The sequence below is a fragment of the Myxine glutinosa genome, chromosome 10 (assembly GCF_964187855.1).
Source record: "Myxine glutinosa chromosome 10, kmMyxGlut1.1, whole genome shotgun sequence".
NCBI classification, from domain to species: Eukaryota; Metazoa; Chordata; class Myxini; order Myxiniformes; family Myxinidae; genus Myxine; species Myxine glutinosa.
In genome coordinates, this window is record NC_136270.1 from 105,929,208 (window position 1) to 105,945,204 (window position 15,997).

The window sequence follows — 15,997 nt, forward strand, 5'->3', positions numbered from 1 at the left end:
TCCTCACATCCGAATCCAGATTGTAATGACAATCGATCGTGTTTCCAAGACCAGGCACGTTTGGGTGGGCCAAAACAAAATGGCGGCTTAATAACCCATTAAAGTGCTGTAGGATGACCAAGATGACGGGTAAAGATGAAATTGATGACCAAGATGAAATTGGAACAAAGCCATATTGGTAAGCCACCACATAGGGTTTTTTCCTGATGAGCACCTCATTAATCATCTTCAAAAAGGGTGTTATAACACATCCAAACACCCAGTTTTCATCCTCGCAATCTGTTGGAGGTCCAGGTGTATTCATCCAAAGTTTGGGGCCACTAGGTTTCATTGTTTTGTAGTTATGGAGGAGACAGACAGATGGACGGATGGACACTGCCTTTTATTATTATCTATATATATAAAAGAAAGTTTTTGTTTGTTTGTTTGTTTGTTTGTTTGTCTGCATGCACTAATCTCCTGAACGGTGAAAGATAGGAGGAAACATCTGAAACAAAAAATGTCGGGACGGGCCCCGGGAAGGTTATAGGCTAGGTGGCGAGGCCGGTCGAGGCTGCCTTGGCCGGGCTGGGCCAATTTCGCAATTAAAAGCTGAGCTGAATTATAGTAGTCAATCTTCTACGGCCGTGAGTAAAAGCCAAATTATCCTAGTAAATGAACGAAATGCACCATGGCTGGATAGTCAAACTCAGCTGCTTCGCAAGGCCGCATTGTATTCCTTTTTTAGTACAGAAGATTAGATTCATTCAAAAATAACCCGGGCAACGCCGGGTGCATTCAGCTGGTAGATAAATAAAACAAGAGGCATGACTATTTCCGCACCACCCTCGTACAATCAATAAAAGAGCATACATCAAGGTTGCAAATGGTGACTCCCTCACTGCAAATTCACATTTAGCATTGCATTTGCCCAAAGTAAAGCATGAGGTATCAATATTAAAGCTTCGTGCAAGAAATATGGTCCTCTATAAACAAGTCACACCCATACAACAAAAGAAAAGAACAAAATGCAAAGTTTCCCTGCAACAAAACATACAAAACACAGCTTAAAAATACAAATAAGTACCAATAAAACTCCAAGAAGAAAAATATCAATTGCCAGGATCTTTCTTACGCCCTCCACGTTTCTTTGTGTAAAGACCGCTCTCTGTCACCCACCATGAAGGAAACTTCAGAATTGCAGTCTAAAAGGTCATGAAAGATATATTCGTGAAGAACAGCATCACGAGGTTGGCCAAACGTTGCTCGCAGCAAGCGCTGCAAAACATTTAATCGTAATGTTCAACAAATGATCACTACTTAGAAGTCTAAAATAAAACACTTAAATTCACTGCAAAGTGAAAACTTAGCTCGATGATTTTACAATATTATAAGGTGCACAAAGTTAATATTTTGAAGAAGCATTACATAACAAACACAATATTTATTTTCTGTAACCTATCTATTTCCATAGCCAGCCATTGGAAGAGGTTCAGTCTCTTGAAATTCTCGGCCTCGAGCACATGTTTAAGTAACAAAATGGCCGCCCATACACGGCCATCTTGGATCTGATCTCAAAAATAAATGATGTGCATATGTAAGCCATCATTCATTATCTGTGTGCCAAGTATGAACAAGATCGGTAAATGCATGTCCAAGAAATGGTTGAAGACGTGTTCAATAACGGGGGTTTTTTTTACAACAAAAATGGCCACCAGTCTACCAGTCCGCCATCTTTGATCAGATCGGAAAATAAAGTTAGGTGCACGTGTATGCCATCATGAATTGTGCTTCTGCCAAGTTTTAACAAAATCGGACCATGCATGTTCCAGAAATGGTTGGGGACATGTTAAAGTAACACAATGGCCACCAGTCAGCCATCTTGGATGTGATCTCAAAAGATAATGGCGTGCATATATATGTAAGCCATCATTCATTATCTGTGTGCCAAGTTTGATCAAGATCGGTAAATGCATGTCCAAAAATGGTTGAGGATGTGTTCAACATCGGGATTTTTATTTTACAACTAGAATGGCCGCCAGTCAGCCATCTTTTATCACATTGCGAAAAAATGATATGTCATCATGTGTTGAATTTGTGCCAAATGTGAACAAAAACGGTCCATACATGTCCGAGATATGGTTGCGGATGGACACGCGGATGGACAGACGGACAAGACCCAATCCATAAGCCCCCAACTCAAACTTAATAAGACAACTGTTGTTAAGTTTTCTTGACCTTCAAACAGTTCTTGTTTAGTTAGGATGACGAAGTTGAACGAATGAGTGAAGTGTTTTCTTCTATGAAAGAGTCAGGATAGCTGAGGTAACCTCAAAACACATCACTGGTAGTGTCAGCGTACTTTATGAAAAACAACTTGGAGGAGAGCACTGTAGCATACCCATCTCAGAGCCTGTAGCAGAAGCACTCTTTGGCATTCCTCAGAGCCCACCAGGTCCTCTTTCAATCGTTTAATGTCCAAGGAAATATCTGCAGGTTCCTTCTCTAGAGACCTAAGAAAATTGGGAAAGTAGTTTATCTCACATGTAAACAATTTTAGTTTTCATTTGGCTGAGTGTGAGTTCAACATAGTTCCAACAACAAAAGCAATCTTTGCCAGCAATCCCAAGAAAATAAAAGACAACATAAAAATTTCCTTTAAACAATCTGTTTGTATATTTTTGATGAAGCAACTGTGGGTTCTTATTGGAATCTTTGCCTTGTAAGCAAATGTCACTAAAACCAAACGAATACACCATTTGGTTTTCACAAAAGCAAACGTCATTTCAATTTGTTACACTGAAGCAAAAATGCAACACAAACTAGAACGGCACTCGGTAGAGCACATCGTCTCGTCTCTAGTGCTTATTCTGAGCAAAATAACCTTTGTTAACTGAATACGCTACAATTATGGCCCACTGCTACTATAGCCCTTATACCCGTGTCCTCCATGCACCCTATTATGCAAAATACATTGACATTATCCACAGCTTTATTGATTATTAGGATATGTAAGACCACTTTTGTTCACAACAAGGCTAAATTGCATCAATGAAGGTAAATGTGAAAAAAAAATTCAAACTATATTCCCCATGGCTATTCGATCATATGTATGAAGTTTTGCATACATCTGCAAAGTGGTTCTGGAAAAGAAGATTTTATATTAACGTTTTTATTTTCAAACGAATATGGCCGCCAGACCACATGACCACTGACCAGTCATGTCATAATTTTTTTTTTTTTTTACACACATCGGGTCTTACATCAGATACAGTATATGAAGTTTCAGATTTTTCAGAGAAGGATTTTGATTCAACCAAATGTGGCTGGAATACCACTTCACCGATGATATCATTGTTATCACCCGACATACTCCACAGAGAGTTGATGACATATGCCAAGTCTAAAAAAAAATTTTTGAGTGGAGAATTTGAAGAAAAATATGTCAATTTTGCCTTATAATCCAATATGGATGCCATACCAAGTGACCTTGTCAAGAGTTATCAATAAAATATTCTACATGAGGAGTCAGTCACTCCTAGATGTTTAAAGTTTCGCATCGATCGGATAAGCGGTTGTAGAAAAAACATTTTCTAAAGCGAAAATATATCGACACATGCGCACGCACACGCACGCACGCACACACACACACACACACACACACAAAAATAGTCTTGCATCCCCTTCGGGGCGAGACTAATAAATAAATAAAAAGTAATCTTACATTGAAGCAATGGACGCTCGTATACATTCAGCTGCCTGCAATCACAAAAGGTTATAGTTGAAAAACAGGCCACAAAAGACTTCTCAACAATATTTAAGCCATATCAACATACAGACTTCTCCTAAGCAACATTTGCTAGAAACTACAAGTTTTTTTCAATTAGTATTTTCAATATAATATGGTATTTGTTTCTACCCTATATTTGTTTCTGGGTAAATGGTCCATAACACATACTTCTCATAATATGAAAATTATGATAGAGGATAGACCTGTGGTTCGATGTTTAAAACAATCTTGTTGAGGCCTATAGACAAAACAAATGGGGGAGGGGGGGGGGGGGGGGGTTCAATTCCACAACTTGTATTTTTTCCCATTCTATCTGTCTCATATTGGAAGTGAAAAGCCATTGCGTGACACCTCTGTACAAGAAACATTGGACATATGTGACATGTACGTGATTGGCAAGCTTGAAGTGTTTAGAGCATCGCTTCAAGGTAGTGTACTTGCCTTTGAGCTGTGTAGTCTTAGTTTGGTTCCCATCCTAACGATAAAATGTTATCCTGCTTCTTAAAGCTGTCTGTCCCAAATGCCAGCATTTACATGCGGATATATAGATGCCACGGTACCTTTGAAAACAGTAGGCAATTGTTTACAGGTCCGCTGTCAAAATTCCCAGAAAAATCCTAGGTCCCAGAAATCATGTAACTCAACAGCAAGGTGTTGCAATGCATTATGGAGGAGGTTTGGAAAATAATTTGCTCACTGTTTGCATCCATTTGCCTTTTCTCTGAAAGCAATAAGGGACTTTTGAAATGACATATGAATGCTAAACGAGGACTTTTGTGCTTGCGTTGTGTGTGTATTTTCAGTGATTTAGTTTTTCTTGCCAGGCACTTTTAACCTGCTGTTGCTTGCATGAAATCTGTGATTCAAATCGTCTTTTGAACATAATTTTCAGAAGTTAAATGAAAGTGTGGAAATTTCAAAGTGGTTAACCACAATTGTTCTGTTCCTAAATGAAAATGGGACTTGTGAAAATATGAGAAATATTCGTACTTTTCTCTGTTAATACTGTACAAGCTGGCAGTGGCAGTGGATATAACACACACACACACACACACACACACACACACACACACACACACACACACACACACACGAGGCTGATCCTGAAAACATATCTCACCCAAAGAAGCAAAATCAAAGCAATACACCAACTAGCAGTACCAGTTTTCCAGTACAGTTGCGGAATATGAAACTGGCCACAAGCGGATATCAAAGAACTAGATATCAAAACAAGGAAACTCCTCACTCTCCACGAAATGTTCCACAAAATTCAGTGCATCCCAAGAATGTACATGCTGAGGAAAGAAGGAGGTGCTTCCGCTTCCGGTTGTGCCGGCGAGGTAGTGTTCTTCCAAGCTTCCACGTCATCAAAGTTACGTATTTTCCCGTTTGTGTTTTTGTCAAAACTGTACTGTTTATTTTACTGTGGATGTGTCCACTGTGTGTTTCTCGTTAGATCTCGGTTTGTAAATCGTGCATACCTGTGTGTAATAGTCGTTTTGTTCGTACCGCATTTGGGGCCTGGTCCCTTGAGGCTTTCCTGTCTCCTTGGTGGTCGTTTGTTGTCTATTTACTTTCGTTCTCTCACTGTATTGCTTTTTTCTATGTCTTTCTTTTCACCCCATACTTCCCCGAACATCTTACCCTTTGTTTAAAGTCTGAATTTAAAATAGAACTCAAAAAAAAAAAATCTTAATAATAATTTCCTTCTCTCCTCGTGGCTCCCCCTTCCCTGACCGTGACCACGTGTTTCGCCCCACCCGTTTTCTCTCCTTCCTTCATATCTGAACCCTTTCCAGCCGATACCTTCCAATTCTAGTTTTCACCATACTCCTTCGACCTTTCCCATTCTTCCTCAGATCCACTCTCACCGAACCTTCAAAAAAAAAAAAATCAATGAAGAATTTAAATAGTAGGCCCCTCCTCCCATACTAACACAATTGCTTATACACCTCCCTGTTCCTCCGTTCTCTGCTCACCTGGCGGTCAATCTCCTACTCTTCTGTTCCTGCTTCTGAACCTGTTCTGGAATCCTTCATCCTCCTTTGCCTCCATGCCCTCACTTGAGGGAATTTCTCAGATAGTTTTTACGGTTTGGTTTAAAAATGCTGAAACTTTCCCCTGCAGTGTTGTATTCTGTTGTATATTATAACACACTTTTCTTCTTCCTCTTTAAAAGGTTTTCTCCAATTTGCTCATCAAATCACTCCATTTCAAAAAAAATAAATCTCTTACAGTCCTTCCTTTCTACATTCCCTAAACTCACCTGCATTCCACCCCTCCTCTAACGTTTTCAAACGGATCTCTGACTTGAGAATCACAAGAAACTCATTTTGCAATAAATGTTCGTTTTCCATTAATCGACCAACACTTTCTAAAATCCCAACTCACCCCTCCCCTCCTAAAACCCCCCCTCATTGCTCCCCTCCTGAACTCCCCCCTCCCCTCCTAAACTCCCGTCCCGTCCTCCCCTCATAAACTCCCCCCTCACCCCCTAAACTCCCCCCTCCCCTTCAAATCTCCCCCTCACCCCTCATTGCCCAACTCCCCCCTCGCCCCTCCCCTCCTAAATTCCTCCCTCACCATCCCCTTCAAATCTCCCCACCCTCCATTTTTCTCCAATTCTCCCCTCAAACCCTCCTCCTCAAAGCAGCCTCCTCCCTACTTCCTCCCCCTTCCAACTCATACCTCCTCCAACCTTCTTCCTCGCTCTGCCCCTCCCCTCAAACAACACCTCACTGTGCCACATCCAATCACCATCAAACCTTTTGTCCTCCTCATCCTTCCCTTTCTTCTAGCTCTTCTGAAATCTCCGACAGATGATCAACAGCTCTCCCTACCTCCTCCTCTTCGTCATCTTAGCCTACCCCTCCCCTGTCCTCTATCCGATGCTCCCCCTTCCACTTCATTAACGGTATGGACCTCAAACATCCGGGGCCTTCGCTCAAACCTGACTGATCTCTCCATACAGGTTGCTTCTGACAAACCAGACTTAATCTGCATTAGAGAAACTTTCCTCCTTCAAGATGTCTCTGATTCCTTAATATCTCTCCCTGGTTACTCCTTCCTCCGGTATGATAGACCTGGACCTCGTCCTGGTGGTAGGGTTGCTATATTTATTTAAAAAAACTCTCTTCCTCAGTCTCCCTGCACTGCCCACAATCCACCCCACCCCCAGTAGTACCTCTGGGTACAGCTTCCCCCCCGCTCCCACCTTTTGTTCATATGTGTGCTGTACCATCCATCAAATAGTGATGACTCCATTTACATCTCACTGTCTGACAACATGGACCAACTTCTATCCACTCATCCCAACTCTCTCTTCCTCATATGCGGCGAATTCAACTGTCATCACACCAGCTGGCTGGGTGTGGGTACCTCTCTCACCAGCCACAGCACACCAGCCAAAGGACTTCTGCAACTCACTGGGACTGACACAATCTGTCAATTTCCCAATCTGGATCTCAGTCAATGGAGTATCTTCGCTTCTAGACTTGGTTATGACTAACTTCCCTGCAAATATCTGCTGTTCTTCTTCTGCTCCAATTGGTTCATCTGATCATTTCCTTGTTAAAGTGAAGATCTCTCTGGCCATTCTCAGAAAGCCTCATCAGTGTTGACAAGACTGTTATTTCACTCAGGCATGGTATTCATGGTATTCATGGCATGGTATTCAAACAGCCATCAATAATCTGCACTGGTCTCCCATCTCTACCGCCTCTGACATCAACTCTTCCTGGAAATTCTTCCAAAGTAAATAGATCCCTCTCATGCACAGATTTAACCCATCTCATCTTCAGTTGTCATACTCTTCCTCGCGTCCATGGTACAATGGTACACTGAGTCTTGTGGTGAGTCTTGTGCCCTGAAACAACTTGCCTTTGCCTTCTGGAAGGCAAATCCAACTGAAGGCAATATCCGTTCCTTTCACAAAGCTCGGAACAAGTGTGTGTCTACCCTCAGGAGAGCCAGGAAACAATATCTCTCCACTCTCCAGACTGAACTCTCAAACCTGTCTCCCTCCTCCAAATCCTGGTGGCATCTGGTCAAATCTGTTCCTGGTGTTTGTTCCCCTTCCATGCCCTCCCTTACCTCAAACTGCTACACAGCTGACAACAACCACACAACAACAGGCATTTTAAGGCTATTTTCCCTGCTGGAGCAGAAGTTAGCCTTGTGGGCCCCATGACAATCTTCTCCATTTTACCCTATTTTCTGCATCTCTCCTTGTTAACCCCCTTGCCCGCATTTCTTCTTCTACCACATTTAGCCAAGTCTTTCTCGGACTTCCCCGTCCTCTACTTCCTGCTACATTCATTTCTATCACTCTTCTCAACCAGTCACTTTCATCCTTCCTCAACACATGACCAAACCATCTCAACCTGTTCCTCTTCACAGCATCCATCACAGGCTCTATTCCCATCATCTTTCGCAATTCATCATTTGTCTTCCTCTCTCTCAACGATACTCCGCACATCCACCGAACCATTCGCATTTCCACCCTTTCCAGGCTTCGTTACTGCTCTACGTTCATTACCCATGTCTCGCTCCCATAAATCATAACACTTCTCACACATGCAGCATACACCTTTCCCTTCAGCTTCAACAACACTCCCCTCCTCGTCAGCACGCCACTCAGTTCCCGAAACTTCTTCCATGCACATCTCACTGCAGCAACCGTTGCCGAGTTTTATCCACCTAATCCATTCAGCATGTCTCCTAGGTAGCAAAATGTTTTCACACCTTCCGGCTTCATGCCGTCTCCAAGATCCAACTCAACATTTCCTCCATTGGCATCGTAAAAATTCATCTCAGAACAACTGTACACACAAAGGCACAATAATGTATGTAGAGTAATCCACTGGCACATCTGCAGACATTTCAATATCCCAGTTTCACAAAACTCATGGAAACATGAACCAAAAGCCATCATTGAAAACAAGGACATAATGCTCACATATGACTTGATTATCCCATACAGCGTGAACATAGAAAACAAAGCACTGCAACTGGACATAGTACACAGGAACAAAAAAGGAAAAGACAGCATTAGTGATTGAGATATCAGTACCCAGCGAGTTTGGCCTAAATAATGCAGAAATCAAGAAAATGACCAAATACCAGGACCTCAAAGATGAAGTGAAAAGATCCTGGAAGCTGAAGAGTGCCGAAATAGTATCAGTGATAATTGGGGCACTGGGAACGATAAAGAGGAACCTTACAGAGATCTTAAAAAAACATCCCTGGGAACATTAACACAAATAAAGTACAGTGGAGGGTGCACGGGCGGGGCTTGGTGACGATCCTGAAAATATCCCTCGAAACAAAACTCTAAGAACAAAACTTCACAACTTAGCCCGTGAATTAGCAATCTTAGCAACTTAGCAATCATTCACCGAAGCAGAGGTGGATACTTTGAGTCCTGGGAGGACTCCATCCCATCTTCTAAACCCCAAATTATGAAGAAAACAACCAACGACACACACACACTGAAGAAAACAACCAACAGCACTCACACACACACACACACACACACACACACACACACACACACACACACACACACACACACACACACACACACACACACACACACACACACACACACACACACACACACACACCCCTTACTGGAAAGTTGTTTTCTCACTCAGTTAACATTTCTCTTTATACCCACCTCCTTTCCACCAATTTTGGTACATATGGTCAATGCCCCTATATTCTCGACTACACTCCAATGTTGTTTGCTTTTCCATGAGCATTGACTCAGTCTCAAAAACAAACCAGAATTGTTGTACAACGCTCCTTTCCTATTCCATCACCAGGCGATGACGCTCGCTGTAAGGGTTTCACTCCTTACAGCGAACTGAGTTTTCACTCCGTTTGTTTTCTTGTTTGTTTGTCCAGGCAATATCTCAGGCATCCTTTGAGCTAGGAAGCTGAAATTGGGCACAATAGTGAGCAAGTGCTTCGGCAAAAACGGTACTTTTATTTTTTGATTAATCAATTAATTGATTAATTGCTTAATTCTTATCGATTTATTAAGTACTTATTTATTTTCTTTCTCATCTGGGCAATATCTCAGGCACGTTTTGAGTTAGGAAGCACATATTTGGACATGACAATGACCAAGTGATTTGGCTGTAAAGGATATTTCAGATTTATTGATTATTCAATTAATCAATTAATTATTTAGTTATTCGAGTAATTACCTAATTAATTAATTTTATAAAGTTACAGATTTGAATGAACCGCTGATTTGGCTATTCCATTAGCCAATTGATTAATAATTTAATTATTTTACAATTGCCATTTATTTATTTTCATTATTAATCGCTTATTTATTTCCTTTCTCGTCTGGGCAATATCTCAGGCACCTTTTGAGCTAGGAAGCTGATATTTGGACACGACAGTGACCAAATGATTTGGCTATAATTAATCAATAACTCAATTAATTATTTGATTAATCAATTAATGAATTATTTATTTTTTCAATTAATGAATTATTTAATTATCAAAAAGTTTCCGCTTCGGATGAAACACTGGTGGTTTTGGTATGCTATTAGCCAATTGATTAAGAAATTAATTATTTTACGATTATTATTTATTTATTTTAATTACGCAATTAATCAATCAATTATTGTACACCTCTCCCTCCCAATTCTGAAGGCAACCCTGGCAATGCCGCGTGCTGGTGGATATGTTATTTATTTGGCATGGGGGCGGTGTACTTTGAATGTAACTGCACTTGTTTTGCTTATTTTTGGTGGTTCACTTTGTAACTCAGAAAGTCTTTTTTTCTTATCAGAATCAGATTGTGATGTGCATGTTTGTTTACTGTCTGAAAATTGCAGAACTTAACCGATCCTATCGACACTTACCGAGCCAGGTCGACACATCTCAAATCCAGAATAGTTTGGCCCCAAAAAACGTGAACAAATTCCTTCAATGAAATCAGGAGAGACCTGCAGAAAGACCAACATAATATTACTAGTAAAAACGACAATAAAAAAAATAGATTAAATTCAGTTATAGAAGATGTAGATGCCACTGCCTTTATGTAGGCTGCCATGACAGCATTTTAGAGTTTAATGATGAAGTGTGAATTAGACTAAGTTCAGCAAGGTTGGGCCAATACCCTGATGAAAGTTGGGCTTTTGAGTCACGAGTTGGACTTTGAATGTGCTATGATTATATATGGAAAAATGGCAAAACTTTGAAGCCACCATCCCTCCTTCTCCCCAACTGCATTTGCCTTTTTCATGCATTCCCCTTCACTAGATGTACATTTCCTTCGCTCGCAATGTCAACTCCCCGAACCTCGTCATCCCATATTCTCTGCCATCAATTTCTTTTTCTTAAATTACAACCTTTTCACCCTTGTGTAAATAATATGTACTGTAGATTGGCCCCGACTGAAAGAACTCCACAATTTTCCACCAGTGCACATGATTGCTGCCCTGACACACACATACCGGCCTGCCACGTAAAGCTCCCTCCAACGAGTCAACGAGATCAGCGGTGATGCCAAGTAATGTCTGGTAGTTCGCCAGTAGCTGACCATAACGCCGACATTGAGTTTCATGATCTGTTCCAGAACCCAATGATCCTCTCTCACACAAAGAGCCTATAAAAACAAAATGTTGATTTTTAAAACTCAGACTTTCTCCTGCAAGTTTATATATGTAATGTATAGTTGGCTCGACTCAAACAAAGCCAATAGAAATCTCACGCAACAAAGTCGGACAGTGTGTAATCAGCAGAGGCCTATATAGGGCTAATGTGCTCGGCCCATCAGGAAGCAAGATGGCGGCAATATCGTTTCGTCTGGGCACTGTGGTGGGTGGAGTCAAGCGACAGATGTGGGTGTGGTCCAGCAGCTATCCGACCAATGGGTGCACATTTCAAAAATCAACACCCAACAAGAAACCTAGCAACAACAACAACAACAGCACCAACAACAGAAACAACAACAGCAACGCAAAGCTCTTGTAGACACCTGCAACTAAAATTGTTCAAGGGAGGTATTAGCATCGTGCGGTGTCCATCACTCAGGCAGTCAGGATGGATATAAACACTCAGAACTTCTTCTCCAAACCACAACCATCATCAACTGTGATGTAAGAAAGTTTGTTCACAGCATTAAAAAGTCAGTGTCTTCGTGGGTTTACTGGGGGTCAAAGTGGGTCCAGGTTTGACCTCCCCAAAATAGGTATTTACACCTACAAGTGGTTCCCTGGTTCTACCAACCCCAGATTTTTTCTTTTAAAATACCATACGTGCCTTTTTTCGTTTAAAAAAAATACAGTATAGGTATAAACGTGTGCGTGTGTGTGGAAAACTCACCTCGTTTAGTCTGCTTAGTCTGCTTCATTGTTTTCTGTTTAGCTTGTCAAGGAATAAAAAAATAATAGAAAACATAATTCAATATGAATGTGGCAAAGGATAGGCCTCCGCTTGCATTAGTTATCAACCCACTGTTACGTTTGATCTCAATCAAAGGTGACATGAGAAATTAAAGGTCACATGAGTGAGCACGACCGAGAAAAGTGAGATAAGTAGAAGAGATCAGATGTCTCCTCTAGCCTCCAACGCCTCTGCACCTCAGTTGCTTCTAACGCGAGTAATGGTCTGTAAAATGATTTCAAAGGGCACATGCTCTATGACCTGTTGAACCCAAAATCGAATCAGTTCATCTTTATCATAGTCCATACTTGTGCCAAGTTTCGTTGTATTCCCTCCAGTGATTCACAAGCTATCATGGTAACAAAAAATGACATAACATATGGAAGGACACATGGACAGACACATGGATGCAAATAAAGACAGATGGACGGACTGACTGCAGAGTGCAGAGGCATAATCAAAAGCTTATCAAAAGAAGGAGAAACGTATGCCGTAAAATGGGGTGAATAGGGACAGCAAGGTGAATAGGGACACAAACTGAAAAAAAGTTCGGAAACCTTTTTCGCTGAAAATTGATAACCAAACTGATTTGTTGATATTTGGGTTGAAAGTGTTCTCTTGTTTTTTTTTAAAGCAACTCATAGTCCCTATTAACCCCATATATGGGTTAAATAGGAATAAATAGGATTTTTATGGCCGTCCCTATTCACCCCGTTTTACGGGTGAATAGGGATAGTCACTAATACAAAAAAATAATAATCAAGAAACAATCCTGAGTTTCCAACTTATTGCTAAATTGATAGCTCAGATGGATGCACATAATATGCACCCATAATATAAACCATGGTGCCAATGAAAAAAATATGGGATAAAAAGTTTCTCCAAACTGTCCCGATTTCTTCATTATTATTTTTTTGTATTAGTGAGTGTCCCTATTCACCCGTAAAACGGGGTGAATAGGGACAGCCATAAAAATCCTATTTATTCCTATTTAACCCATATATGGGGTTAATAGGGACTATAAGTTGCTTTTTAAAAAAACAGGAGAACACTTTCAACCCAAATATCAACAAATCAGTATGGTTATCAATTTTCAGCGAAAAAAGTTTCCGAACTTTTTTCAGTTTGTGTCCCTATTCACCTTGCTGTCCCTATTCATCCCATTTTACGGTAAAGCAAATATCCATGTTCTGAAAGATGCTAGCAATTTATATGTCAGCTGCCATGCCGTAATTCTGTCGTACGGCATTGCTACTAAGTGGTGGATACGTATAGAACAAGCAGCCTCGATTCATTGGATGGACATTTTTCAAACTTCTCAAGAAGTGTTTTCAACTTGGTCCTCAGTTCACACATCCAGGAATTCTGTCAAAATTAGTGCACGGCAACACGGTTAATGCAAGATGTGTGAAAATACTTTAAAATAGCAATGTGAGATGGGTGACAAGTTACAGGAGAGGTGGCACAAAGAAAGCATTTCGGTTAAAAAAAAAAGGATTTTAACAAGCAACAGGACATTTGAAAAGGACTAACCCTCATAACGAGGACACAACAACAACAACAACAACAACAACAACATGCATTTTAAGGCCATTTTCCCTGCAAGAGCGGGGGTTAGCCAAGGACAGGAGACAGGAGGACAGGACATAACGAGGACAGGAGAGAGATAAAATGAAAACTTGGAAAAAAACATCAGCAAGACAAAAAAACATCAGCAAGAAAAAAAAACATCAACAAGACAAAAAAAACATCAGCAAAAAAAAAATATCAGCAAGACAAAAAAACATCAGCAAGACAAAAAAACATCAGCAAGACAAAAAAACATCAGCAAGACAAAAAACATCAGCAAGAAAAAAAACATCAGCAAGACAAAAAAACATCAGCAAGAAAAAAATATCAGCAAGACAAAAAAACATCAGCAAGACAAAAAAACATCAGCAAGACAAAAGAGTTCACGGTGGCCATATGGTAGCGAATGTTTCATGAGCCTGGGATATTCTGTGAATTTGAGCAAAAGCAAGCTGTATACATCAACGCTATCTCTAATCAAATTGACAATCATTGTTATTGGGATGTGCATTTTGGGAGTGTCATTTGGATGATGGCACCGAAACAATCCCTCCCCTACTCCTCCTCCCCCCACCCCAAACAAAAATGGAGGCATACACGGGTCAACATGCAGCTAAATTACCGCTCAAAAACAGGTTTATATATGGTGGTGTTTGACAAAGGTGGTGAGTGCATGTCACAATTCAACACAATAAGTTGTGAGTTATCTTGAAGTCATTCAAACTCTATATTCCCACAACTGGTTTCCTTTGTCCAAAGGCTTACCTTTTTATCCAAATGTGAGGGGCTTGGTTTATGGTGGGTGTGGTTTATTTTTAGAATAAAAACAAACAAACAATGTCCATGTTTCAGAATGGAGAACCCAGGTATGTATGAGTGAAGAGGTGAAGTTTGGGAAAAGTCTGACATTGTATTGTAGCGACCCATGAGTCCCCCAAGCAAGACCGGCATCAGAATCTCCTTGCTCCAGCCGGTGACGTCACCGGCGGGGATCCCCGGCGCCAGAGTGGCTGGTCACGTGACCGCCAAAGCGTGCCGCGCGTGCAGGTATAATGAGCTACACCTGTGGATCACGTGACCACCGAAGCACGCCTCGCTTGAGAGGCGTGGCTTTCGGTTTCGGTTTTTATTTATAAGGCAGCCCGATAAACGGGCTTTTTAGTGTTCCCGAGTTGGTTTTACGAATAAACATCTTCTCGGACGAGTTTGTGCCTTGCCATCCTTTTATCCGTATTCTGCTGGAGCCCGGACTCCTTCACTGGTGACCCCGAATTTGCAACACGGCAATGGACACCGCAGTGTCCCTCAAGCTGCCCACCTTCTGGGAAGCACATGCCGCCGTCTGGTTCGCGCAGGCGGACTCCCAGTTCGCCCTGCGTGGCATCACGGAGGACGCCACCCGCTACCATTACATGGTCGCCGCGCTCGGCTCCGCGACCGCCGCCCGCTGCCTGAGCTTCCTCCAGTACCCGCCCGCTGACGGCAAGTACGACGCCATCAAGGCACTTCTGCTGGGCGCTTTCGCCCTTTCCCCGGCTGAGCGCGCACGACGCCTGCTCGACCTACCGGAGCTCGGCGATACACGCCCGTCTGAGCGCATGGACTACATGCTCACGTTGCTCGGCGAGCACCCCTCGGATTTCCTGTTTCAGGAGCTCTTTCTTCGCCAGCTCCCGGCCCCGGTCCGGGTCGCCCTGGCAGGTACGACCATCGTAAACCCCTGCGACCTCGCCAAGGAGACCGACAAGATCGCTTCGGCAAGCCAGCTCGCTGGAGCGGCGAGCCAGCTCATCGGGGTGGCGGCCGGCAGCCTTCCCGCCCACCCGCCCGCGACGCAGTCTCCTTCCCGGAGACCACCGGGCCGGCACGACTGGCAGCGGCGACGCCGCGTCACCCGGTCCCGACGCGTCGACCGGAGCCCCCGCCGGACCCGGCCTGGTGCTATTTCCACGCCAGGTTCGGGCGGCAGGCCCGATCATGCCGACCCCCGTGCACGTTCGACCCCGGGAAACGGGCGAGCCGGCGTTCCCTCCCAGCAATGAACGCCGGCCGTTCCGGAAACCTGCTGTTCATCGCGGACCGAGCGTCGGGGCGGCGCTTCCTCTGTGACACCGGCGCCCAGCTGAGCGTCATTCCCGCTTCGGCGGAGGACAGGTGGGCCGCCGTCTCCGGCCCCCCATTGGTCGCGGCCAACGGCTCCGCCATCCGCACTTTCGGCCCACGCACCATCGCCCCCCGCTTCGGCAGCCAGCT

General features: G+C 42.8%; 1 protein-coding gene across 1 annotated transcript in view; it reads right to left on the bottom strand.

Moving 5' to 3' along the window:
* ARMC9 (armadillo repeat containing 9) overlaps positions 1-15,997 on the bottom strand; it is a gene marked incomplete in the record, with an annotated part of 103,626 nt that overhangs the window by 49,180 nt on the left and 38,449 nt on the right. Inside the window, 7 exon segments of the mRNA XM_078785976.1 lie at positions 1,159-1,257; positions 2,381-2,492; positions 3,704-3,738; positions 10,651-10,734; positions 11,245-11,396; positions 12,116-12,149; positions 13,445-13,540. Of these exon segments, the coding sequence (XP_078642102.1) occupies positions 1,159-1,257; positions 2,381-2,492; positions 3,704-3,738; positions 10,651-10,734; positions 11,245-11,396; positions 12,116-12,149; positions 13,445-13,540 (612 nt within the window).